At 52.0% G+C, this 25734-nt stretch overlaps 1 protein-coding gene across 4 annotated transcripts in view; it reads left to right on the top strand.

Annotated features, from left to right (window-relative positions):
- The window catches only part of Coq8a (coenzyme Q8A), a 51488-nt gene that overhangs the window by 23459 nt on the left and 2295 nt on the right, over positions 1-25734 (top strand). For all 4 annotated transcript variants that reach the window (XM_048809284.1, XM_015483572.2, XM_015483571.2 and 1 more), the window contains exons 3-14: positions 8231-8416; positions 11467-11880; positions 12138-12204; positions 19036-19107; positions 22081-22203; positions 23710-23795; positions 23900-24040; positions 24437-24518; positions 24646-24739; positions 24968-25109; positions 25367-25474; positions 25598-25663. In XM_048809284.1, coding sequence (XP_048665241.1) covers positions 8240-8416; positions 11467-11880; positions 12138-12204; positions 19036-19107; positions 22081-22203; positions 23710-23795; positions 23900-24040; positions 24437-24518; positions 24646-24739; positions 24968-25109; positions 25367-25474; positions 25598-25663 — 1572 coding nt within the window. In that variant the 5' untranslated portion in view covers positions 8231-8239. The remainder of the gene's footprint in view (positions 1-8230; positions 8417-11466; positions 11881-12137; positions 12205-19035; positions 19108-22080; positions 22204-23709; positions 23796-23899; positions 24041-24436; positions 24519-24645; positions 24740-24967; positions 25110-25366; positions 25475-25597; positions 25664-25734) is intronic.

The raw sequence follows: 25734 nt of genomic DNA, 5'->3' as shown, positions 1-25734 counted from the left end.
CTTTAGTTCTCTCTGGCAACTACTCCACTCTCCTATTGTAGCAAAAGCAAAACCACAAAAAACTCAATCAAACAAACAAACAAACCCAGCAGTCATATACACACATGTGAGTGAATGAACATAGTCAATATATAAACGAATGTGCTGAGTGTGTTCTAATAAAACTTTATTTACAAAAATAGGCAGCAGGGCCAGATTTGGCTCTAGGACCCTGGTTTGCCCTCTTCCTGCCTATAAGGATGTTAGTAATGTTACCTGACTTAATTTCTGGTTCAGCAAATTGTGATTATTGTACATAATACTTAATTCTGGATTTTTTTTGGGAGAGGGTGCAAGTACCCATTGATTATTCTGTCTTTTAGCACTTGGGCCAGTATTAGGGGAGGGCTGTGTCAAGTGGTTTTCCCACCATTTCTGAGAAGGGCAGTTGACCCTCATTCCCCAAAGTGGGGTGACCATGTTCCATCTGCCTGTCAGCCTGTCAGGGGCAGTTGTCTTCTGATGGACAGTGGCTAACCCGGGGCATGTAGAGACATTATTTATAGCATTCTGAGCTGTCACCTTCACCTTCTCCCAGTTCTGCCCTGAACAAGCACTAGAGGGATGTGGGAAAGTTTTTTAAAACTGCAATTTGTATACTTGCTTTTTTTTAAAAAAAATAAACAGAATATATATAAGATTTTTTAAAATATAATTTTAATATTGCAAAGGTAAAGCATAAATTTTCTGTAGAAAATTTTAGAAACTATTAAGGAAATAAATAATTTCAAATGAATCTGTTGTCCTACCACTCAGTGAAAACCACATGCTTTTAATGTTTTATTGTTTTGTGACCTTTTTTCATGTGGGGACATGTGTTATGCTTTCTTATTTGCCATAAGTACCTTTCTCAGTGTCATTTAAACGGCTGTACCTGTGGATGTACCAGTATTCACCTAACGCATCTTAGACCATGTGGGGATTTACATTCTTGTACTTGAAATAATCACATACATCCAATTTTAAGGTAATGCAATTTGAGGGGCTGGGGGAGGATTCTTGGATTGTTATCAGTCAGGATGGCCTGGGGAGGAGATGGGGACAGGGGGTTTCTGGTGTGGGGCATGGGGGAGGTGGAGTGCGACTGCCAGAGGCCTGTCTTCATCGTGAAGCATAGACTCACCAGGCCTGGCTGGGGCTGGCAAGGCAGACAGGCCATTTTTCCACTTTCTGTTCCTCTGGGTTCTTTTCATGGTATTCTTTTGCCTTTGAAGATGGATAGAGCCTTAGGATATATCTGACCTTGCTGACAGAGGCCCTGAGGCCAGATCTCACTAGACAGAAACCTGGAGTAGCCTGAGAGGTTTGAGTGATGGTCCCTGGTCTGTAATGTAAAAGGCTTAGGCAAAGGACAGATCTATCCAAGTTCATGGATTTGGGCTCGGAAATTTCCCAACACATTCATTTTCTGAGTCCTTGCAGGAAACAGTCAACTGGTGTTTCCTTTTTCTCAGAGAAAGAAGGAAAAAAATCTCAAAAGATATATGAGAACTTTTCAGGCTCCCTGCAAGGTAGAAATCGAGATGTCTGTGCTCAAAGTAAAAATAGGGTTTTCAGCTGGGAAGAAGCAGAAGGTCATTGGCTAGCCCCTTATGGTGTCTCCTCAAGGTCACTAAATAGGCCTTGCCTTAGTCTGCTTCAAGTGGCAGCTTTTGAGAGCCTTTGGGCTATTGTTTTTAAGCTCAGGCATTTCTGATTTCCTTTTTCAGGTTCTTGAAGGGATAGTGGGGAAAAGGAGGGCAACTTAAGGTTTCTACTTAAGGGGAAAGCCACACTTGGGGAGGGAGGTAAGATGGTGGAGACTTTAAGGAGGGATCTCTGGAGACTTCCTGCCTGTTCTCTGGTACGGACCTCTCCTCTGCTTCCAGGACTGGGGTTCTAGTAAGTTTTGAGGACCAGCAGTGTTGTAGCATGCTTGCTAGAAATGCAGATTCCCCATCCCCATCCCAGACTTAGGAAATTAGAAGCTTTGAGGTGTGGCCCGGCAGAGAGAGAGAGAGAATGTGTGTGTGTGTGTGTGTTTGGTTTGTTTTTTGTTTTAAACACATCCACTGGGTGAATCTGATAGAGACTAAAGCTCCAGGGCTACTGCCTCAGACCAGAAGCTCTGCGGAGGCCTTAGTTCTACTTAGTTTAAGTAGAGTCAGAGCTATGTGCCAGTTCTGTAGATGGCAGGCTTTCTCCAACCTGGAGAGACCAGCTGAGTTCATTTCATTTAACAGGTATTTATCACCTATGGACTCCAACGCTGTGCTTGATGCTGGAGAGACAGGGAAGATGGAAAAACGGATGTGGTTCTTGTCTTGTGGTTGTCAGTCTAGTGTGCATGGAGGGGGATAGATTCACAGGCAGATTCAGAGCATGGTGGTGGCTGCAATGCTGTGGGATACAGGGTGCTGGGGACGGCTTCTGGAGGAGCTGACAGTTGAGCTCACAGTCCTGTGATGAGGGGAGGAAGTGCACTTGTGAGCATGGAGGGAGCCCCCTGGGTCCTAGGAATAGGTTGGAACACACACTCAGTGGAGGGAACGAGGCAAGTGTGAAGGGGAGGTAGGGGGGGCTGGGTTAGGAAGGTTCTTTCAGCCTCTTAGAATTCTCAGAGAAGCCACGAGGCCTGGGGGCTGGGGTTGGGGCCAGCAGCATAGGAATGCATTGGGGGAAAAGAAGGTGGTGGGTGGGTAGAGCTGAAGGTAGAGGCTGTTGCGTGGCCCAGGTGGGAACATGCAGGTGGATTGGGGCAGGTGAGGAGGGTTGGAAAGCTGCAGGTGGTGGTGGTGGTGGCGGTGGCATGCCTCAGGATGGGGAGCCCTGGACAGTGGGGGAGGGGTGATGAAGGCAGCTTTGGACCTATTGAGTTTGCGGTGTCTGTGGGATGTTGGGTGATGTTGGAGCAGCAGAGGGCTGGATGCAGCCTGCTTCAAGGGAGGTGTCTCAGTACGGGCTCTGCCCTTCTTCCCCCACCTCCCAGGACAAAGGGCTTCCTGTGCAGTTGGCACTGGGTTGTTATACCAGCCATCCCAAGGCTGTGGTGGCAGCTGTGACTAGGAAGGAACTGAAGGAGGTGGGCCTTGGATTTTGGAGGTTAAAGGTACCGCTGTTTTGCTTGCGTGGGAGCTGGTCTGCAATGCTGTGTAGGCATAAAGAGGATTGAACAGCTGCTTAGTAAATTGATTTTTTAAAAAATGTTTATTTATTTGTGGATGAACTCACAGTCTCTTCATTTATTTTTATGTGGTGCTGAGGATTGAACCTAGCCTAGTGCCTCACACCTACGAGGCAAGCATTTTACCACTGAGCTACAGCCTCAGCCCTCGTAAATTCTTAACACACCATCCTCAGCTTGCTGTCACTTCATGAGAGGAGACAGGTGACAGATGGTACATTCTGGCTGTGAAGGGGAAAACTGGAGGTTCATGTAGGAACCCCTGCTAGCATGAATTCCTTCCACATGTGGGTGCTGAGTGGATGCGTGTGTGATGTGTCCGTTTGCTTTATCCTCGTCAGGCTTGCTGTTTTGTTTATTTTTAAAAAGAGGGGCTGGGGATATAGCTCAGTTGGTAGAGTGCTTGCCTCACATGTACAGGGTTCAATCCCCAGCACCAAAAAAATAAAAAAATAAGTAAATAAGAAGAATACGACTCAAATTCTTTTTGGCCAGGTAAGCATCCCTAGGGGGTTTTCAGTTCTGGTGATTAGATTTGAAAGTTCCGTGTTCTGTATAACTTTCAGCTGGAGCCTGCTCTCCAGCATGGCTGAGTGGACTTTCTGGAAGCTCTTTAGGAGGGTCAGAGAGCAAAGGTCAATGGGAAGATATCCTCATAGAGCTTGGGGACTCTCATGACCGTGCATGCCACCTTGTGCTTTCTCAATTCCTGTCCCCAAGGAATAGGAAGCTGCATTTATTCCAGTTCTCTTTCTCTCTAGAGAATATCTTTGTTTATTTGCTTAATAGCAGTTTAGTACAGTAGGGCCAGAAAAGGGCCTGACCCCTCTCCTCCTGAGAAGGGATGAAGAGGCCGAGTCACACAGCTGGTGGTGACAGAGCTGGGGCCCCTGTCCAGGCTCTGAGAGCAGTCTTTTCTACTTGGGCAGGTATTTCTGGTGCATCTGCTTCTGATCCTGTCATATTAGCACCAGCTGGCCTCTGGCATCTCCCTGGAGTCTGCCCATTATAGATGTGCCTACATGCCACCGCACTCTGGGTGCCCCAGGCTGGGGCATGTTCATCCCAGGGCCTGCAGGGACTAGCCGGAGTAGCAGGAGATGTTAGTGAAAGAACAACAGAGTGACTTTTCTTTTTCTATAGTTCCTAGCTAATGGGCATTCCCAAATGTGAGCCCATCCTCCACCCCTACCACGCAGTTTGTGACCACCCAGAACTTTCAGCTTCCCCTACTCAGAGGTGAGTGGCCAGGCACTGAGGCTTCCTGAGCTAGAATGCTCCATTTTTGGGTTTCTCATTGGTGAGGTCCCAAAAATCACTACAGGGACCAGCAGGTTGCAATGGGCAGGGGGACTGTTGGTCCCAATGAGGGTCTTGATGCTTGTAGATGAAATCATGGTGCTTTTGTATTAAATGTGTTTGGGGGCTTTTCTTTTTTGTTTTTAATTTAAAGTGTGTCGAACATGCATGCCCCAGAGTTGCTGATTCTCTAGGCATTCCTAGAGGGGTTTGTGACAACAATTCAGGATGGTTGAATTATGGGTCATATTGGGATTGTGGTCAATTAGAAATAGGGTTTTTGAGACCCAATTTTTGAAAACCAGAGTTGAGAAAAATTGTGGACAGATTTATCCTTCTGGTAGTTTTCCCCTCTGCTTCTTTGAGGGCAATGTCTCCCTTGCAGAAAATTTCCTATGTTGATAAGGGTGTGAGTGGTTGGTTCACTTTGTACTGTGAGGGAGGTTGGGGTGTAATCCTGCATGGCAGGTAAAAAATATTTGCCGAAGGTGGGTGGGTAGGGGCTGGCTGTGGTGGTTATGAGATCCGGGTGTTAATCTCACAAATCACTGATTGTGTTTATTAGTGATGTCTGTGAGAAAAACAAGTTTTGCCTCACAGTACTCATGTAAAGAACTTTCTTTCCATTGGTGCTGGCTCTAGGGCCAGTATCTAGGGTGAGACTTGGCACTGATTGGAAGTTCCCTGGGAATGTGAGATGTAGCCATAAAGAACAGGAAGAAAAACATAACAAATTTTTTTTTTTTTTTTTTTTTGTACTGGGAATTGAGCCTGGGGGTACTTAACCACTGAGCCACATCCTCAGTCCTTTATATTTTTTATTTGGAAACAGGGTCTCACGAAATTACTGAGGCTGGTCTTGAATTTGCGATCCTTGTGCCTCAGCCTCCCAAATCACTGGAATTACAGTGCCACCACTCCCAGCTTAAATATTTTTTTAATTTTGAAAGTAGGATATGTGGGGCTGGGGATGTGGCTCAAGCAGTAGCGCGCTCGCCTGGCATGCGTGCGCCCCGGGTTCGATCCTCAGCACCACATACAAACAAAGATGTTGTGTCCGCCAAAAACTAAAAAGTAAATATTAAAAAAAAAAAAGAAAGAAAGTAGGATATGTGAACCAAAATTAAAAGGTTAGGAAGATACAGAAAGAGACAATTTTTCATAGTTCCCAAATAGAGGTGTAATTTCAGCTTGCAACAGACTTCGGTTTTGTCAACAAGTTAGAAACCAGAAGAATTAGGACTCTGTTGGGTCCCGGATTCACCTTACTGGTGGTGTGGGACCTTGAGTGGCTTTTTAAAATTGAACTTCCATTAGTGGGCCAGGCTGGCTACATTGGCCAAAAAGTTCGCTTACCATATTCACTGTGGTAAAACTTTAGTATGTGGTTATGTCAACCTGGGTGTAAAAGTCAGGCAGAAAGAGTTTGAAGTCTGAAAACAAAGTTTAAATTTTTAAAATAGGTCTTAGGAGAATGTTCTGAGGAAGATTGGATGTCAGGTAGTAGGTGAGGTGAGGTTTGGAATTATCAGGTCTCCCCACAGGGCAATGCCTGTCCTGGTTGTCCAGATTGATTAAAGGTGAGCCAGAGGAAGGCCTGTTTGTGAGGACCTTGTACCTGGTGGATGGTCCTGAGACCACTGACAGGATCCTTCTGAACAAATATGACTGGGGCCTCTGCTTCTGCTACCACGTGTTCCTGACATCTCTTTCAAGAACCTTCTCCCTCTCTAGGGTCTAGAAGGCCCTGGTGGGTGCTTCTGCCCCTAAGGGTAGGAACTGAAGAGCATCTGTGTGTGTCAGGGGTGGAACTCTGGACTGCCAGTTGAAAGCTGGCCCCAGGCGACTTGAGTCATGATTGCACGCTGTCTTCCCCATCCTAGACATTTGGTCTGTGGGGATTACCCTTGTCTATTGCCATTCATTGCAGGAGTGTAGAGCAGAGCCCAGTGTGTGACATGGCACCCAGTGATGGGTTGGGCCAGCTCCCATCCCTGTCTCACATCTTTTTCAGTGGTCACCTTCTCCAAACCTCCCTGGCTTGGATTAGAATGTGAGTGGTTACTTGTGTCTGCGTCATGTCCTGTCCCTGTGAGTTGGTGGGCCACGCGTTTGGAGAGGCAGCATGGTGTGGTCCCAGAGCAGGCCAGGGCTGGGTTGGGCCCCAGGGCTACTATTGAGGAGCTATGTGACCTTGGCCAGTTAGTTAACTGCTCTGGTTTGTTTTTCTCACTTATAAACCGGGGTCAATAATAACCATGTCATTGACTGTTTATAAGATGTTACATGGTAGCAGCCCCCACTCGGTGTAAGCTAAGGCATGTTATGGCAGCTCATCCCTGTGTGCCCAGGGCCTGGGCAGTAGTGTTCGATTATCTGATTATCACGACAGTTCTTAGGAGCAGAGCTGATCCCTGCAGGGATCTCTGGAGTGACCAGGGCTGCTCCCTGAGAAAGGAAGGGAGGAGGGAGCTGTCTTCAGATGTCCCTGGAATTCTGGTTAGGGAGCCTTATCATTGTCCTTGCACAGTCTCCCCACCTGTGGTGCTGTCAGTGTGACGAGAGGATGGAACTCCAGGGCCCCCCTCATCCTGTCCCTCCCTCCTCAGCCTGCCCATGTTTGTTCATGCAGCTCTCCTGCCTGAAGCACCATCCACACCCTTCTCTGCCTCTGACTTGCTGTCTCTGGGCCTTGCAGCCGCTCCTGCCACCTCTGCTCACCTGGCCAGACAGGTCCCCCTCCCCTCCCAGCCAGGGAGCTCCTGGATGCTGCAGTGGGCTGTCCTGCTGTTCTTTTCCTGCAGTGTCCTCCTGCCCTGCCATCCCTGTGTTACCAGAACTTATCTGAGACCCCAGCATGTAGCCCCTGGAGTAGTCAATGACACACCAGGCTGTACCTGACTTCACTCCGTCTAGCAGTTTTCAGTGTCTCTGACCTACATTAAGAAATACACTTTATGCTGTAACCCAGTAGACAGAAGAGGGAGAGAGCTGGACACATACAACCAGCAGAATCCATTTCTGTGACAGGCTCCTGAGGGGTTTCCTGGTGCTCCCTCCCACACTGGGCCATTTTGTTCTTAATGTGCCGTGGGTCTGGTCTGCAGTTTGCAAACATTGGCTTGGTAACTAGGCGAGGCCCAGGGGGCTTGATGGAGGTGGGGGTCAGGGAGGGCTCTGTACTTTCCTCAGTCTGGGTGTCCGTCAGAGACTTTATTGGAATAAGTAAGAGTGCTTGGGGCAGGATAGGCACCCCTAAGCTACTAAGTGTTGGGACACAGCTATTGTGAGGGGACGACTCTGGAAGTGGGATGCCCTCCTCCAACATGAAGTTTTGGTCTGGAGGAGAGAGCACTAAACTAGGAGTCAGCACACAGTTCAAGTCCTGTCACTTGATCTCTCTGAGCAGTTACTTCACCTCTCTGTGCTTTGGGATTTTCACAGGGTGTCGAGGCCCAGGTGAGGTAACGTGGCAGGTGAGCACAAGACAGTCAACTCAACAGTTGTTAATTCTGCTCAGCACTGTGGAGAATTGGGAGTCCCCAAAGTCTACCTTGAGCCCTGGGCCTTTTATTTACCCTCAGTCAGCTTTTATCAGAAGGGAAAATCTGTGGGGAGAAAAACCAAAAAACAAAACCACACAACCAGCTGCCTTCTGCCCAGAGTTGGGTGTGGAGCTGGTCAGTGAGGTGTGGCACCCTGTCCCTGACTTGGCCTTCTCTCTTCCAGCCCTGAAGGATGGCTGCCATGTTGGGAGATGCCATAATGGTGGCCAAAGGCCTTGCCAAGCTGACCCAGGCGGCCATGGAAACCCACCTGCAGCACTTGGGCCTTGGTGGGGAGCTCATCATGGCAGCCAGAGCTCTGCAGTCCACAGCCGTGGAACAGATTGGCATGGTCTTGGGGAAGGTGCAGGTAAGGAGGCTATCCCAGCAATGTGGGGAGCGCTGATGGGAAGAGGGCCAGACCTGGAGCTCCTGGTGAAGCCTGGGGTGTAATCAGGACACAGATACTTGGGGACTAGTCTTGTGCACAGGGCTTGAGAGCCCAGTGGCCAGCATGTCCTGCTGTCCCAGGGCAGGGCCCCTATGTGAGGGTGTGGTCACTTAGTAGCAAAATGCCATTGACTGGGCTAGAGTTGTGGCTCAGTGGTAGAGCACTTGCCTGGCACATGTGAGGCGCTGGGTTCGATCCTCAGCACCACATAAAAATGAATAAATAAAATAAGTGTACTGTGTCCATCTACAACTAAAAAACTATTTTAAAAAAATGCCATTGACTGGGAGGCTTAATTAGCAAATATTTATTTCTCAGAATTTTGAGGCCAGAAAGGCCAAGATGAAGGCGCTGGTAAATTCAGTGTCCAAAGACCTGTTTCCTAATTTGTGGTTGGCACCTTCTTGCTGTGTCCTTACATGGCAGATGGAGGGCCAGGAGCTCTCTGGGGTCTTTTTTATGAGTACCCTAGTCCAGTTCATGAAGGCATCCTCATGACCTAATCATCTCCCAAAGGCCCCTCCTCCTAATGCAGCACCCGGGGGTTAGGTTTCAACAGGGGGATTTGGGGGCATACACACGCAGTACATGGCAGGCCCCCGGTGTTGATTGGCCTGGCTCAGTCTTTGAAGGCTCTTCCTGCTGAGCCTCCTGAGCTTCAGCTAAGAGCTGACCTCCATTTTCTCCTTTCTTTTGCTGAGCACCTCTGGGCACCTGACTTGGGGGTGCCACTCTTTTCCAAGATGGCGGCTGGCACAGCCCTGCTGAGGGCAGCTTCGTCTTTGGCCTCCATCTTGTCCCCCCTGTCTGCGGAGGGGGCGGAGGCGGAGAGAAGCCTCTGCATCTTCCATCTAAGACATGGTTTTTAAGCAAAATTGAGTGCTGCAAAGTGTAGACAGGCCTACCCAGGCAGGGCATTGCCCACTGTGGTGTCCCTCTGTTCCTGATAACCTGAGGGTCTGAGGAAGCTGTGTGTATTGGTAGTTGTTGCAGTGACCGCCTGGCTCCTCATTCCTTCCGTTTCTGACCTGTGACTGGCTGACCTCTGAACAAAGGTCACCATGCTTCTCTGGCCGTGAGGTTGTTATAGTTCCCAGGACTCTGCTCAGTCTTAGGCGTGGGATTCCCAGCTCCTCCTCTGCTGGGGTTAATGGTGGTACAGTGTCTCTTTTGCCCTACACATAGACCTTTAACTTTTAAGTGTCCCTCATTATGTCCTGGGATGGGGCCAGGCTTGGATGCTTACCCCATTTTCTCAGAAGAGAAAACTGAATCTAAGCAGTTTGTTACCAGACCCATAATAAAGTGACAGGGCCTGAATCCTTGCGCTGCCCCCAGTCAAGATCCCTGCTATTGCCTGCCCTCTGCCGACACTGGGCTGTGGCCCCAGCTGTCTTGCTCGATGCCTTCTGTGGCAAGGAGCCCTCGCCCTTCTGTTGGCTGATCTGCCTGTGGAGCCCTCCGAGTTCCAAATGAGGTTGCCCTAGTTCCCTGGGCCCACCCAGAAGTGGGATAGTGTGCTAGACCTGGGCAGGCCTTCTCCACCAGCGCCAGAAGGGCCTCTGCCCAGGATCACTCCCCTCCCATAAGCCTGAGCCCCTGTGTCTGGGAGAGGCAGGGCCATCCCCCAGAACAGCTCCTGGGGTAGGAGGGAGTAACCATTCACCACTGTGAAGGAGGTACCTGAGGAGGATGACTGTTTTGGCTTATGTTTGTTCCCTAGCACTTAGATTTATGGTTGCCACCCCCCGCAACCCACTCCACCCCAAGAAAATGAAGGTTCAGTGACTCTAGGAACCTACCTGCTTTCATCTCCCCAAGGGATTTGTTCACACACTATTTGGTAGGCACTTACAGAGTGCCTCTGAGGCACTGGGGATCCTTCACTGCCTGAGGGGTTCCACCACCAGGTCAGTAGCTGGAATCCAAGGCCATGTGGCCATCATGCAGTTAAGAAGTAGGAAGGGCCCCTGCCATGGCTTATGCACCTTGCCCCAGACTCCTTGCTCTAGGGCTTCACTGGCCATCTGAGAGATGCCTAGTGAGTCCAAATGTGATCAATTTCTATTATGAGAAAAGTAGGTGACCTAGGGTATTTGGCAGGGCAAACCTTGGCTTAGGACCCCTGCTCTGCCATTTGATGGCTGATAGCTTTGTCAATCACATTAACTCTCAGCCTTAGTTTCCCTTTGTGAAATGACAGTAATAGACCGTCCTCTTCTTAGGCTGATGAGAATATGAAGATTTGGAATCTCCTCCTGGTTTTGCATAACCTGTGGGAAGCATGTAGCCTGATGATTTCACTTGAACCAGGGAATCCAGGCCACTGGCTTCAGGACTTGGTGCTATCTAATTATAGCCTCCTTGGGCAGGTTCCTTGGCCTTGGCTTTGACCTGTGTCACTCAGGCTGCAGGGGTTCTATTTTCAGTTGAGGAAGTAGCAAAAAAGGGTTAGGGACTCACTTAAGGTCATTCCAGGTTCAAAAGTAGAAAGAATCAGTGCCCCAGAGGTCAGGCCTGGGTGACCATTATGAAGAAAATACAACGCGTCCTGTGTTCCCTTTCCCCTGCATCAGGAGCTCCCAGGCCCAGCAGGCCCAGTCCTGGTTGTGACACTTCTCCTCTGAGAAGCTCTTAACTGCACACCCTTGTTGACTGGAGTTCATGTCTGCAGTGAGGTGCTGGCCTGGAGTGGGTCGGCTGCTTCCCATCTGTGCACCCCTTCGCCCTGGCTGGCCCTTGGTGGTGGTTTCCTCTGAAAGCTTTTCCTTTCCCAAACCTCTGCAGCCCCCTCCCTGGCTGCCTGTCTGGGACCACACAGCAGAGCCCTGGAAGAAACAGATGGCAATTTGGGTCCTGTCTCCTGGGCTGGGAAGGGGGCCGTGGGTCTTGGGTGTAGCATGGTGTTTCCTCTGAAGGATTGGAGTTCTGTCCTGTGGTTCTCTCACATTGGCCTTTATTTCCTGCAGGGTCAGGATATGTATGGAGAGACTGAGGCCACTGAGAGCTTTGACGACCTGGAAGCAGAGGTCCACTTCTCAGGGACACAGGCGTCTGGATCTTCTGCAGATTTCTCTGTCACCTCCACTCTTGACCAGTCATTGTCTCCTCCTCTGGGTCATGCCCACAGCGAGGGCCCAGCTCCTGCCTATGTTGCCAGTGGACCCTTTAGGGAAACTGGGCTCCCGGGCCAGGGAGCCTCCCCTCTGGGCAGAGTTAACGGGAGACTCTTTGCAGAACCCAGAGACTTATTCTCTGCCCCCGGCTTCCAGCGAAGGTTCTTCCACCAGGACCAGTCCCCAGTGGGGGGCCTCACGGCTGAGGACATTGAGAAGGCCCGGCAGGCCAAGGGTCGCCCTGAGAGCAAACCACACAAGCAGATGGTGTGTCTGGGAGGCCCCTTGGTGTGGGGCTGGGCGGTTCCCACTCACAGTGGTATTGATGTCAGCTTCCCGTTTGGGGATTTTTTGTGGGTGTTGTGGTTGGGTTTTTAGGAATGTGGTGGCCTCTTGGTGGAATGTGCTATCAGGTAGAACTGCTGCCTTTTGGGGTGGAATGGGATGTGGGGGCAGTGTGAACCCCCCGAGGTTGGTCTTATCCCTGTTTGCTGATTATATAAGTCTTTCTCTTCTCCCTCCAGCTCAGTGAGCGGGCTCGGGAGCGGAAGGTGCCAGTTACACGAATTGGGCGGCTGGCCAACTTTGGAGGTAAGGTGGCCGTGTGTGCTCTGCTGCCAAATCAGTCCTGGACAAGGAAAGCTGGGGCTACTGTGGGGCCTGCATGGAGGTGGGAGTGGGTGGGGACCCAGCCATGTTCTGGGATGGGGGAGCAGGTGGAGGTATCTGCCCTTGCATTGACTGTTGGGGGAATGGATGTTTTCTACAGGCTGATGACCCAGTTTCTGGTTCCTAGCTCTGTCTGGGCTCACCCCTAGGGCTGGAGTGTGACTGATCCCTTGCCATGAGCTGCAGCCTGAACTCCTTGGCAGGTCTCACTTGGGAGGGGGAGTCTCTGCAGCATCACCCTTTCCTCCTGCCCTAGCCTCACTCCTGATAGCTGTTTGGAAGCCTCTCCAGGAAGGAGGCTGCTTTTGAAGTCTCTTCCATCATACATGCTGGTCATCAGTGCTGCCTCTTCTCTTTTAAAAGCCCCCCTGTACTAGTCTGCTTCCCCATCACTGTGATACGATACCCGAGATAATCAACTTAAAAGGGGGAAAGATTTATTTTGGCACATGATTTCAGAAGTTTCATTCCATGGTAGCTTGAGTCTGTTTACTTTGGGCCTGTGGTGACCCAGTACCTTGTGGCAAGGGCATGTGTCAGGAAGAGCTGCTCACTTCATGGTTGTCAGGAAGTGAAGAGATAGGAGGGGCCAGAGTCCTGGTATTCCCTTCAAGGGCACACCGCTGATGGCCTAACTTCCTTTCACTAGGCCCCACCTCCTAAAGGTCCACAGATGGAGACCGAGCCTCTAACACATGGTCCTTTGAGAGCACTCAAGGTCTGGATATGGCATCCGTCCTTCTTGTCCAGGACTGGCTGTTGGCAGGGGCCCACACACTGCTCTCCCGACAGCAAGGTGCTCAGGAGTTGGACCAGCGTGTGTGTTCTATGTTAAGTGTACAGAGCAGACTAAGCTAATTGGGTAGTTTTCCCAGTGGTAATGTTTTGTTCCATAATTGTCATCTTAAAATTTGGCATCCTCTGCTTCTTTACTGTTCAAGAATTTAGTAAAAAAGTGCCATTTGGGTTAAAGCACGGGTTAGCCTTTCAAGCAGTTCCTCATAGGCCATAATAACTTCCTGGGGTTCTTCCACCAGAATGTGTTTGAGAGTCACTGTCATGATGGCCTTTGATGGTCCCGCAGAGACTTGGCCTGCTCCTCCCTTTGCACGTGGCCAGTAGTTGTCCAGCACTTATTTCTGTTCCTGGAGGTTCTCCTTGTCCCTGTGAGTTGGAGGCAGAACACCTGTGGTTTTCCTCTGTAACCCTCCTCCTCCTTGCTTCACTGTCGCCTAAGGTGAGCCCTGTGCCCAGGAGGCTGAGCTGACTGTTTTAGGCTGGGTGTGATCCTCTTCTGGGAGTCTGCGAGGGGCAGGAGAAGAGGCAGTGGGGTAATGAAAGCCTCTGTTTGGGAAACGTGGCCAGAATGAAAGTCTTGATGGCAAATTAGAATTCGACGCAACACATGAAGCCCAGGTAAGGCTGGCAGGTTAAGGGCAAGACTGAAGTGGAAGGAGTTACATGGGAAGATGTGGAGGAAAAAGAAGAACACAGGGTGGACAGCTCTCAGAGGGTGGTGATATGGGCAGCCAGAGGGAGCCTGGGTTGGGGTGAGGAGAAGCCCTGGTCTTGGCAGGAGCTTTGCACAGTCAGAGGCCTCTTGAGCCTTTGTTGACAGCATCTGGAGCCATCCTGGGGAGTGTGCTGGAGGTTGCCTACAGCTGTGATGTGGAGCAGCCCACATTGTTGTCCAAGCAATCGGCAGGTAATATTTCAGGTTGGAGTTGGCAGGATTGGAGCAAACAGGAGCCCAGTCATGAAAGAATGTGCTCTTCTGGCCTCAAAGGCAAAGTTGCAGCCATCTGTCCCACCCAAAGGGTTTCAAACTGTAAATTATGACCTTTTAATGAATACAAAGTCAAAAAGTCAATTAAGTGGACGTAACTCAGTGGTAGAGCACTTGCCTTGCCTGTGCCAGGCCCTGAGTCCGAGCCACAGCACACACCACACCACACATGCGCGCGCACACGTGTTAAATGGAAAGAATTTGAATAGGAATGATCAGAATTAATATCATTGATCCTTATAACCATACACATTAAGAAAGGATTATTTTTGTTTCGGAGACATGGACACACGGTGTAAGTGTGCCCTTCTCCACGGTGTGAAACGCGAGGCTCACTGGTGAGTCCACACTGTTTGAAGTAGTGTTGTTCTACCTAGTTCTGAAAATACTTCTCACCTTTTCCCCCCCATTAGAGGTGACATGTTTTGAAACGCAGACTGATAGGGGATGAGTTTTTACGATGGAAGTAGGAAGGAAGGGGCTTGCTGTAGATCTGAGGCAGGTAGCGTTGCTGAACGGACGCAGACAGGTATTTGAGGAGGTTAGCTGCGGGTGGTTTGCAATTTCAGTGGCTCTTTTTGATGCTGAGATGTTGATTGAAATCCTAAGTCCAGTTTGGCTATGAGACATTATGACTATGACGCTATGGGCAGCATGGTCTTTGGATATTAGAGTTTGCTAAAGAAATTGTGAAACAAAGGGTCATTTATTGGATTTGGGGTCAGAACTGAACTTCAGGTAACTGCAGAAGAACAAAGGACCTTTATCCTCCCAAGATAAAGGATGAGGGGGTGAATACCTCAGTTTTGTGAAAGCTTGCTGTACCTCTTGGTTTCCAGACAATGGTCGAGACCCTGCTGTGGCTTGCCAGGGGTAGTGCAGAGCGTCCCATGGTGGTGATGCCCTTGGTCACTTGGTTGGAGGAGGGTGGCAGAGTAGTAGGGGCTGGTGGGTCAGGGAATGTCCACCCCCTCTGTGCAGAGTCATATTCTCCAGCCTACTGGCATGATACCTCCTTTGCTGATAGGGCTGTGTCTAAGGCTGACCCTGTTAGGTCTCACCTCAAGGACTATCATGCAGTGACACCAGGGTGCCCAGGGACTTTTTCTTCCTGCTAGTCCTCTTCCGGGTGCGTGTTGACTGCAGTGAGATAGATGAGCTCTGGATGCAGAAGAAAAGGTGCAGCCTGCCTCTGCTTTCTCAGGAGGAATCTTGAAAAGGGGCTTTTTGTGTATTTTGCCGCCCAGAAACTCGGTGTCACAGGTGAGAGTATTGTTATTCTCTGTAGCTACAGAGGAGGAAGCTGAGCTAGGACGTTGTCCAGGCCACATGCATGTTTGTGACAGCCCTAGGACCTCAGCCCAGGCCTCTGTCATGTATGTGGAAGTCTGAGCTGACTGGCCCTGTGGTTAGGCCACCTTGTTCCCCCGACAGCCAGCAGAGGAGCCGTGTGAGATGTCCCCACCTCTTCGCTTGTCCTCTTATGGGAATGGAGGACAGATCTGAGAATCTGTGAGAACACGCCTTGGAGAACTTCTCTCCTGCTCTTTCCTGTTTCCCTTGCTTCTGTGTGGAGGCTGAAGCCCCCTCCCCAGGCCCTGTCTTCTCCTGGGGCTCAGGGTGGCTGTAGGATGCCAGATGGTGGTAGAGACAGAGACTGCATCACCAAGGATTCTGGAAGCAAAGGAAAATATCCCTGACCCTGTACTGTGTGTGGATCAGATGGATCATTCGATGTGTTAAGGAAAACAGGACCTGGGCTTGGGGTGCCGTTCAGTGGTAGAGTGCTTATGCAGCATGTGTGAGGCCCTGGGTTCTGTCCCAGCACTGCAAAAAAAAAAAAAAAAAAAAAAAAGGCTCAGGAGGACAGTGGCTGGCACAGTGTGTCATGTGAGTGTGCTGCTGGGGTCATCCTTAAGTACGTGTGCCCCTTGCCACTGCAGCCTCCCTTCACCTTGCGGTGTGAACAGGTGAAGCCAAGGCTGCAGGATCACTGCACTGTGGGTGTGTCTGCCCTCAATTGCTTTCCATCCAGCCTCTCAGAAAGGGCCCCGTTTGTTAGGAGGCGTTTTGTGTTTTGCTTTTTTCACTTCCGGTATCTGGGAAGAATCCCAGGGACTACTCAGGGAGGACCTTGCTTGGCTCTGACCTCCAGAGGGACTGGAGGGAGGAAGAGGCCTATCAGGGGAGGCCTGGGCTCCCAGATATCATCACCCTGAGCAGGCCCAGGGTGCCCTGGCTTTGGGGAGCCCTGCTCCCTGCTACTCCTTACTGCAGAACCTTCTTTGTGAGAGAGATGGCAGGAGCTTTCTCAGAGCAGGCAGGCACCTTCATAGGCCAGGAGGGAGGCTTGGCTGCTGACAGGGACCTTGGGGATATTTTTCTTCAGGACTTCTTTTGTGGGCTAAGCATCTTAGAACAGGGAGAGGTGCTCTTTCCTGAGGTCTCAGGGTGCAGAGGTGGGACCCTCCTGGAGGGGCAGAAATTTGAGTGTGGGCACCTCATGAGGATGGGGGGGCATCCTAGCTGAGCCATCCATCTTCCTGGAACTGCCACCAAGTCCCACCTATTTCTGGAAAAATGCAGAACTAGCTGGGGTTCTGAGAGTCCCAGGTCCAGGATAGGTGTGTGTGGGAGGAGCCAATTTATTCTAGATTCATTGAGAGCAGGAGCTGGAGAGGCCAAGGTCAAAGCTTTTGGCCACCTGGGCTCATTTTCATTAGCTGGGCTGTCTGCTGTGGGGAACCTGTCTGTCTGTGTGGCACTGGGACTGTCCTGGGGGACATATAGGGCCATTGAAGAAGCCTGAGCTCTCCTTTGTAGAATGTCCCTTTGAGGATTTGTTTAATGACAGGTTCTTATCATTACGGAGCATTGGCTCTGTCTGGGAGCATGGAAATGGCCAATTTGACAGAACATTTGAGGGGTTCAGCCACAGGGTAATGGGGGAACATACTTCTGCCTGCAAGGGACCAGGCTGAATGACTGACCTCTGATGACATCTGCCTCTTTTGTGGACTTGTCTCTGGACTTGGTCTAGGCAGAGAAGAATCTGGATGCAGAAAAACATTACTGAAGATTGCTAAGGTGTGAAGGTCAATATTATCTGCTATCTTACTAAGATAGCGAGCAGGGTAGGGTGAAGTAGGCAGGTGGTAGAAAATTAATGTTTAATCAGGGACTCCGCCTCCCAGCTCTGTGCCCAGTGCCCTCTGGAGCTGGGGCTAGAGATACATCAAAGAGAAGACAGCTGGTGTACCCACCAACATCTAGACCTGCCCTCGGTGGTGTGTTTACTCTCCTGCCTAAGGACATTTACAGAAGCTGGCTTCTTCCTGCAGTTGCCAGAGCTTGACTTGGTGACAGTATATTGCTTCCAGTACACTGAGCCTTTGAAATGTGTCTGGTCTAAAATGCTGAGAGTATATATAATCCATTCAGTATTTTGAAGACTTAGTATAAATGCATACAAATGTAAAATATCTCTAATAATTTTATGTTTATTACTTATTGACATGATTCTATTTTGGATATATTGGGTTAAATGAGATATATTAGAATTCATTTCAGATATTTCTTGCTTTTTTTAAAGTGGAGCTATTAGAAAATTTAAAGTATCTATGGCTTATGTTAGATTTCTTTTGCTTGGCACTGGCCTGACCATTTTGAATACGCTCACTGTAAATAAAACGCTCTTATAACAATACCATTTGTAGCAAACAGTACCCTGTGCCTGCCCTCCTGTGAGCACTTTTACCCCTTCAATCCTCACAACCTGGGGTGAGGCAGGAGCTGCTGTCACAGCCCATGAAGTGGAGGGTGCACTGCCACCTAGTGGTTGGTAAAATGTATTGAAAAACATTTTTTAAATTGAGTTAAGTTCTGACTTTTAAATTTCTTTTTCATGAGATACACTTTTTAGTAAATAGAATATTTTCTTAAAAGTAATGCATCATCACTATAGAAAATTTGTAAAATGAAGATATGGATGTAGATTCCCTTGCTTCTTAAACAGCACCCAGTGGCAGCCACCCATTCTGGGCAGGTTGTGCTCCTGGAGGCTGCTCACCCTGAGGCTGCTCATCCTTGGGCAGATGGTATCTTTCCTCCAAGTCAGCGTGCTCATCACATGCTCATCATTTTCTCCACTAATTGTGTGCCTGCCCTGGGCAGCCAGCAAGAAGTGAGTTTGAAGTGAGAAGACACAGACCCTGAGCAGCTGCAGGGGCTCTCTCTGATGCAGGCTGAACCTGCTGGGCTCCAGGAGATGGGTTTTACTGAACGGTGGGGACTGTCCACGATTTTACTTGTGGACAAACAGGGTGTTAATGAGTTTTGATTTACAAGATTGCAGAAGGGATTGCGAGGGCCCTGCTGTCCTCAGACTACTGTCAGTGCTGGCTACCAGGAGGGCAAGGTGGGAACTGCAGCTCCCTCAAGTCCCCGTGGGCTTGTGATGGGGACAATCTTTCTTCTGAGTTTGCAGATGGTTCCAGCTCCCCCCACCGATTGCTTTACATTACTGCAGGGATTCCTTAGAGAATTCTAGGTTCCTGGAGGCTTTTCCTCCAGACTTGAAGCCGGTGGTACATGCCTCAGTGGGTGCCCTCTGTTGCCAGGTGCCTTGGCCCACAGACCATGCCTGGTCCATCTTCCCATTTGTGCCTGTTCTTCTCAATGTGTTTCCAGCAGGTGCCACCTGGGGGTCTGTGTGTCTGCCCCAGGTCTGTAGGTTACCAGAGGTGATGGAGGTGGGGGATGCACAGACTTTTTCACAGGAAACACCTCCCTAATGTTCTCTTGAAACCACTAATGGCTATTTCCCACCCCATCCCCCTTTTCAAAATACCGAGTGCCAGCAAGAGGGTTCCTGGTGAGCTACAGCAGTGTCTGCCTGGACCTGGTGGCAATGGTGGCCCCAGCCCTGTGTGAGCACTTAGTGTCTGTTCACTCCTCCTTCCTTGCAGGTCTGGCCGTGGGCCTGGGCTTTGGGGCACTGGCGGAGGTTGCCAAGAAGAGTCTGCGCCCTGAGACCACAGGTGAGCTAGACCCTATGTGGGAGGGGCAGAGGGGCTCTGGAATAAGGAGCCCATTGGCTCCCAGGGCTCCAGAACTAGGAGCCTGGGTGTCCTTACAATCAGATTCTCCTGCTCTAGAGTGTTTGCAGCTGGAAGGCAGCATTCTCCAGCCCCAGCTGGCCACCCAGCCAGCCCTTGCTGGTTCCCTCTGGCTGCCCACATACCCACTTCACACCTACTACCATCTTGTGCTCTGCACTCACTTCCTGTCTTGCTCTCCCAGGTGCCTCTGGGGTCGGTTGGTCTGGCCTGTCAGGTGCCCTCTTCCCTGTGGGTAAAGATGTAGGTGTTTGGGACAGACCCACAGGGTCCTTTCCTTGCCGACTCTGACCTGGGGAGGGCATAGCTTCTCCAGAGACTCTGGTCTCTGGGGCAGAGATCACAAAACCTTTGTCCTCTGCCTCCCAGGTCCAGGACCACAGTCAGGTCAGAATGATTGTGTAGAACACTGGTGTGGTGGCCAGTTGTGGGCTGGGCACTCTGGAGAGTGTTCTGTAGACTGACCACACTGAAGCCCTGGGGAGCACCAGATGTTGTGATGGTTGCCAGGGGGAGCAGTTGAGGCTCCGGCTGCCTCCTATCTTGGATGTGCCAATGTACCTGCCTCCCCAGACTTCTCCAGAAAGGGTTAGAAAGGTGGCTATGAAGTCAACCCAGCAGAGTTGTACCTAAGCAGTCTCCTGGGGCTGTCATGGGCAGCACGATAGAGCTGTCTGCTCGATGGATTTCCCAAATATACTTGTAGTTCCAGGCTGGGCTCCTCTCGGTTCTTTCAGGACACATCAGCTCATTATGGTGACTCACACCTCCATCCCCGCCCAGGGGGCCCTCTTGCCAGCTACCTGGATGACCCACTTCAACTGTAGACTCTTCCTCTGGGGATAGGGCATTAGCCCCATTCCCACAGACACCTGAGGACTGGGGACACGGGGCACCTTGTGCGTCCTTAGAAGGGCCCTGGAGGATGGAGGAATTAGCATGGATATTTTTAGTGCTGGTGCTAAAACACTTTGGGATATGAAGCCTAGGTTTCTCTGGAACGAGAAGCCAGGGCTCCCCAGGGCCAGCACCCCTCCTGCCCGCAGCCCAGAGCTGGCTGTTCTCCACCCAACCTCTTCAAGTAGAAAAGAGGCCAGCCTGGCTCCAAGGTTACAGTTGGTGTCCTTTGTCAGGGACAGTGGTAACCTGAAGCTGAGGGTGAAGGGGCCCAAGTTCATTAGTCCTGCAAGTAGGGGCTCCAGTCAGGGTGGGGTGCCCTGGGCAAACCCCATGTTGCACTCCACCTGCCTGAGCAGGCCAGCTGAGCTCTGCCCTGTGGGACTGCTCTGGCATTGGGGGGTATGCCACTATGCCTATGGCGCGTCCTGACTCCCCTGGGTTATTATGAGCTGGGGGTGTTCCTCCAGCCTGTGAGGATTGGCCAGCTTTGGGGAATGGCTACATGAGAAACCCCAGATTGGGCCAGGCACTGTTCCCCAAACTCAGAAGCTTTGAGGTTAGCCCAGTCCTGGTCTGCATATTGTTAGGAGAAAAACCTCCCTCTTGGGCTTTGTGCAGTGCCCTCTCCCAGGTTCCCTCCCTTTCTTGCCTCTTTAGCCCCAGGCTCCTCAGAGGCTATGAGGGGCTGCCTTCCCTCAGCTCTGGCCCTCTGCTATTGCCAGGGACCCTTCTATCCTTCCAGTGGGTCATAGTTTGGCCCCTCAGGGTAGCTCAGCCTTTTTCTGTGGAGCTAAAATCTCTTACCTTCCCAGACTCCATCCTGCTGTCTGGGACCTGGGAGTAGCCTCACTCTTTCCCACACACCCGCCTGCAGCCGGCAGATCCTCTGTTCCTCTGAGCGTCTCCTCTCCAGAGCCTTCAGGGCTTATGTTCCCTGAGCAGCCCACCTGCCCTGGTTTGTCAGAGTCCATGTTAGACATGGCCCTGGGCAGAGGGAAGGGGCACAGTCCTACTCCGAGCATTGTCTCTCTCATCACATCCCAAAGTTCCAGCACTAACACTAAAAATGCCCTTGCTGAATCGTCTGTCCTTGCCAGGCCCCTAGTGATGGGAGTTGAGGCAGGCGCCAAGCACTGTGGGAGCTGGAGAGGGCAAAGGGGCAGGACAGGCTGGGGCCGAGGGATCTTCTGATCTAACTAGACTCAGAGGAAAGAGGGCAGGAAAAGCCCTGAATGTCACAAGGGCTGAAAGCCCAGCCAGGAGCACCACTGAGGGGGCCCTGGACCCTAAACCCCAGCTCAGGCCTCTCCCCACCTCTGCATGAGGGCAGACTCCACATTTAGGCAGAGGGCCTATTCCCTCTGGCCATGACACTGGCTGGCAGCAGGGTTCAGCTGGCCACCTCTTGCTCTTTGGAGTCATCGCCTGACACCTGGCTACTCTCCAGTGTCACCTGGGACCTTGGGGTTATTGCACGTTCCCATGGCCATCTGGCCGCACTGAGCTGTGGGGCCTGTGGGCAGAGGGGACATGCAGGAACCAGCTGGGCTGGGGCTGTTGACCCTCAGTGCCTGTCCCTTGACTGTAGTCATTTGGCCCAGTGTGGCATATGGACACTGCCCCTCGGGGTGCAGAGGACCTTCAGTCAGTAAACCAGGTGGGGGACACAGACTTGACAGGTTTCCTTGTCTGGTGCTATGGGGGCCTTCCAGCTCTCCTCCCTCTCCTGCCCGCTCCTGTAGCACCTCGTGGAGGGAGAGACCCTGTAGGTGTGTGCATTAGAAGGGGCCAGAGGCGGGTCTGGGGGGCCAGCTGTCCTGGGGAGCCTCGCCGTGTCACAGAGGTGGAGGTGTATGGATTGTGGCGTTAAACTGCGTTACCAGTTGGGTGGGTACCCAGGAGGCCACAGACACTGCCTGAGCTTCCCTCGGTCATGCTTGATGTGGGCTTTTCCTTCATTGCATTCCCAGTGTGTGGTGACCCTTCTGCCCACAGGGAAGAAAGCCGTGCTGGATTCCAGCCCCTTCCTGTCAGAAGCGAATGCAGAGCGCATTGTGAGCACGCTGTGCAAGGTGCGCGGGGCAGCGCTGAAGCTGGGCCAGATGCTGAGCATCCAGGGTGAGTGATGGTGGTCTCTGTTCCTGCTCCAGGGCTCCTGGGTAGCTCAGGTAGGGGACAGTGGTGTAGAGCTTTGGCTCACTGAGAGCTCAGCAGTAGGGAGTGGGGGTGGGAGGGATATTTGCTGGCCACTGACTTTTGCTTGCCCTGTCCTGGGAGACCAGGCTGGGCAGGGTGTTTGGACAGCGTCTTCCATAGGAGCCTACTGTCGTGTTTCTTGCTTCTTTGTGGGTGTTTGGGAAGCCCAGATGTTGTCACACATCTCAGCAGTTGACACAAGACTGTCCTCTGCACCCTGTTGTGTTGGTCACAGGGAACTGCTTGAGGACCTCGTGAGCCATGGTGACAGTGGCAGCATTGGGTGTAGGGTCACATTCATGGTTCAGAGAATGGAAGGCAGTGGCCAAGGAGGTTGGCTCCGAGAGGCATTGTCGAGGGGTCCTCTGGCCTTCAGCAGAGTCCCATGGGGAAGAGCAACCACAAAGCAGCACTCAGTGGAAACAGGTTGCCTCCTGGGCAGTCAGACCACTGCCCACCCAAGATCAAACCAGGTGCTAATACTTAAGGTGGTGTGGGGCGTGGGCGCCGGTGTCCTGCAGCTGGGTGAGAACTTTCCAGAGGGCCTGTGGGCAGCACGTATCTGCCTTGATCCATCCGTGCTCAGACCTGTGGCTGCCGCGGTCCTGTCCGCTGACTCACTTAAGGGCAGAGTTGGGCGGGTGTGCTGGGTGCCGCTGCTGGGCTTCATCCTGGGATTCCTGTGGCTGGCAGCTACATGGGGCCAAAGCATGCAGGGTCGGGCTGGGGAGCTGTGAGGGAACATGCACGTGACTGTCAGGCCACCGACCCCAGCACTGTTCCCAAAGACTTTGGAAAACAACCTTACTGCCTGGGGAGGTGTTTTTGAGACACTGCCCAAGAGAACTAGCAGTGTCCACGTGTTGTGACTCCAAGTAGGAATGAAACATGTAGAAAAAAGGTCAGGGGGACTAGTTGTCTGGTGGTAGTCAGATTCTAGGTGATTTTAATCTTCTTCCATAATGGTAAAAACTTGACATGTTGTGTCTACAGTCACCCCTTCTCAGGTCACTGGGGTGAGTTTGGGCCCCCGCCTGGGCCTTGTAGCTGAGGTCAAAGGGCTTGGAAGGCCAGGCCTTGCAGTTGCTCTCTTGCCCTGTTGCTGCTGGGGAGGGCTGGCGTGGCAGGGGTGCATTTGTCTCTGGAATTGGCTGGCCAGTACCCTAGGAGTGTGCCCACCCCAGGGTAGTGCTCCCAGTGTCCCCTCCAGAGTCCTTGTGCATACCCTCAGGAGCCTGGGTGTGCAAGGTAGGAAAGGTGCCCCAGGGTAGGGTAGGAGGAAGGGCCGCTGTGTGGTCTGGGGCCTGCTGCTTGTCTTGTCTGAACCTCGTATTTCACCATGAGGGGAGGTTGAAGCAGATCTTGGCCTCACAGTGCAGGCTGACTGGTGGCCCCGCCACTAGCCCGGGTTTCCCATGTGCATTCTAGACGACGCCTTCATCAACCCCCATCTGGCCAGGATCTTCGAGCGGGTGCGGCAGAGTGCTGACTTCATGCCACTGAAGCAGATGACGGTGAGGTGGGCGGGGGGTGCCTGCCTGTCAGCTTGGGAGCCTCTCAGGGTGGGACAGGCGGTGAGGCTGCCTGTGCTCATGGCCCTTCCCTGGCCCCTCTGCAGAAAACTCTCAACAATGATCTGGGCCCCAACTGGAGGGACAAGCTGGAGTACTTTGAGGAACGTCCCTTTGCAGCCGCCTCCATTGGGCAGGTGCACTTGGCCCGCATGAAGGGTGGCCGTGAGGTGGCCATGAAGATTCAGGTGGGTGCCTCAGTGTGCATTAGATCCCATGGGAGTGGGTGCTGCAGATGGGGGGGCCAGGGCCCTGCTGTGGCACCTCTGCACCCCACACCCCTCAGCCTTGCAGGTACTGGGTGCTCTAGAAGTTTTTGCTAAAGGAGTGAGTGTGGCTCAGGATGGCTGGGGACAGTGATTGCCTGCCTTTGGGGGCCTAAGCTGAAGGGAGGGGGCTGAGTTGGTGGTGGTTCCTAGGGATGGGACAAATAGAAGGTGGAGAACAGGGTTGTACTGGGTCATAGCTTGGTTAGTCCAAGGTGAGGGGCCTGCACATGGCTGGGAAGTTCAGGGGTGGTAGGGATATTGGCCTCAGGGACCTTCCCCATCTGCCTGGAATAGCTCCCCTTCTCTCCCACGCAGTACCCTGGTGTGGCCCAGAGCATCAACAGTGATGTCAACAACCTCATGACTGTGCTGAACATGAGCAACATGCTTCCAGAAGGTCTGAGGCAGGGTTGCTGGTTAAGGGTAGGAGTCGGGTGGCAGGTGCTTGGGCTGGGCTGTGGGGACTGGATGGGGACTACCCTGCAGAGCCCTTCCCAATCCTGACACCCTCCTCCCTGGCCCAGGCCTGTTCCCTGAGCACCTGATCGATGTGCTGAGGCGTGAGCTGGCCTTGGAGTGTGACTACCAGCGGGAAGCCGCCTGTGCCAGGAAGTTTAGGTGCAGCTCCTTGCTGGGCCCCTTCCCTGTGGGCCCCTCTGGGAGGCACAGGGGGCTGCTCTGGGGATGGAGTTCCCTCCAGCTCTGAGAGTGGTTAGCTTTGGTCAGGACTGGGCCTGTGGCCACATCCTCCTCAGAGAGATCAGGGTCTCTGTCTGTGTGGGGGTGTTCTGGGAGGGTGGGGCTGTGGAGGGTCTAGGGCATGTGTGACCTCCTGCCCGTACCCAGGGAGCTGCTGAAAGACCACCCCTTCTTCTACGTGCCTGAGATTGTGGATGAGCTCTGCAGCCCCCATGTGCTGACCACAGAGCTGGTGTCCGGCTTCCCTCTGGACCAGGCTGAAGGGCTAAGCCAGGAGGTTCGGAACGAGGTGTGTCTTAGCCTGAGTTAGCAGACAGGGTGGGGACTGAGCCATCCCTGCTCTGCTGGCTATTGACATGTGAATGGAGGCCCCAGAGCCCCCAAGGTGCTCCCTGTGGGTGGGTGACAGGAGGGCAGCTACCTCTCCTGCTGGGTGGTTCCATTATCTTGGGGTGGAAGGTGGGAGTTAGGAACTTCCCAGGCTGGACTCACAGATCACCAGGCAGTTTGGTACCACTTGATGCAAGCCCCACACCCCGTCTCCAGATCTGCTACAATATACTGGTCCTGTGTCTGAGGGAGCTGTTTGAGTTCCACTTCATGCAGACAGACCCCAACTGGTCCAACTTCTTTTATGACCCTGAGCAGCACAAGGTGAGCCCCAGCCTTTCCCTTGCTTGGGGAACATCATCAGTGGGCAGGAGGCTCTGGGGTCCTCAAGAGATTATCCTCCTCCCATCCCCAGCCAGGCAAACCTTCCTGTGTCTCCATCCGCAGGTGGCTCTTCTGGACTTTGGGGCAACACGGGAATATGACAGATCCTTCACTGACCTCTATATTCAGGTAAAGTTGGGAGAGGGGCCTGGCCTTGCCCCATGTTTTTCTGAGGCTAGGACCAGAGGTTGGGGCCTTAG

The sequence above is a fragment of the Marmota marmota genome, unplaced genomic scaffold (assembly GCF_001458135.2).
Source record: "Marmota marmota marmota unplaced genomic scaffold, marMar, whole genome shotgun sequence".
NCBI lineage: Eukaryota > Metazoa > Chordata > Mammalia > Rodentia > Sciuridae > Marmota > Marmota marmota.
Note: the sequence above shows the minus strand (reverse complement) of the source record. Positions and strands in the feature narration are given on the sequence as shown.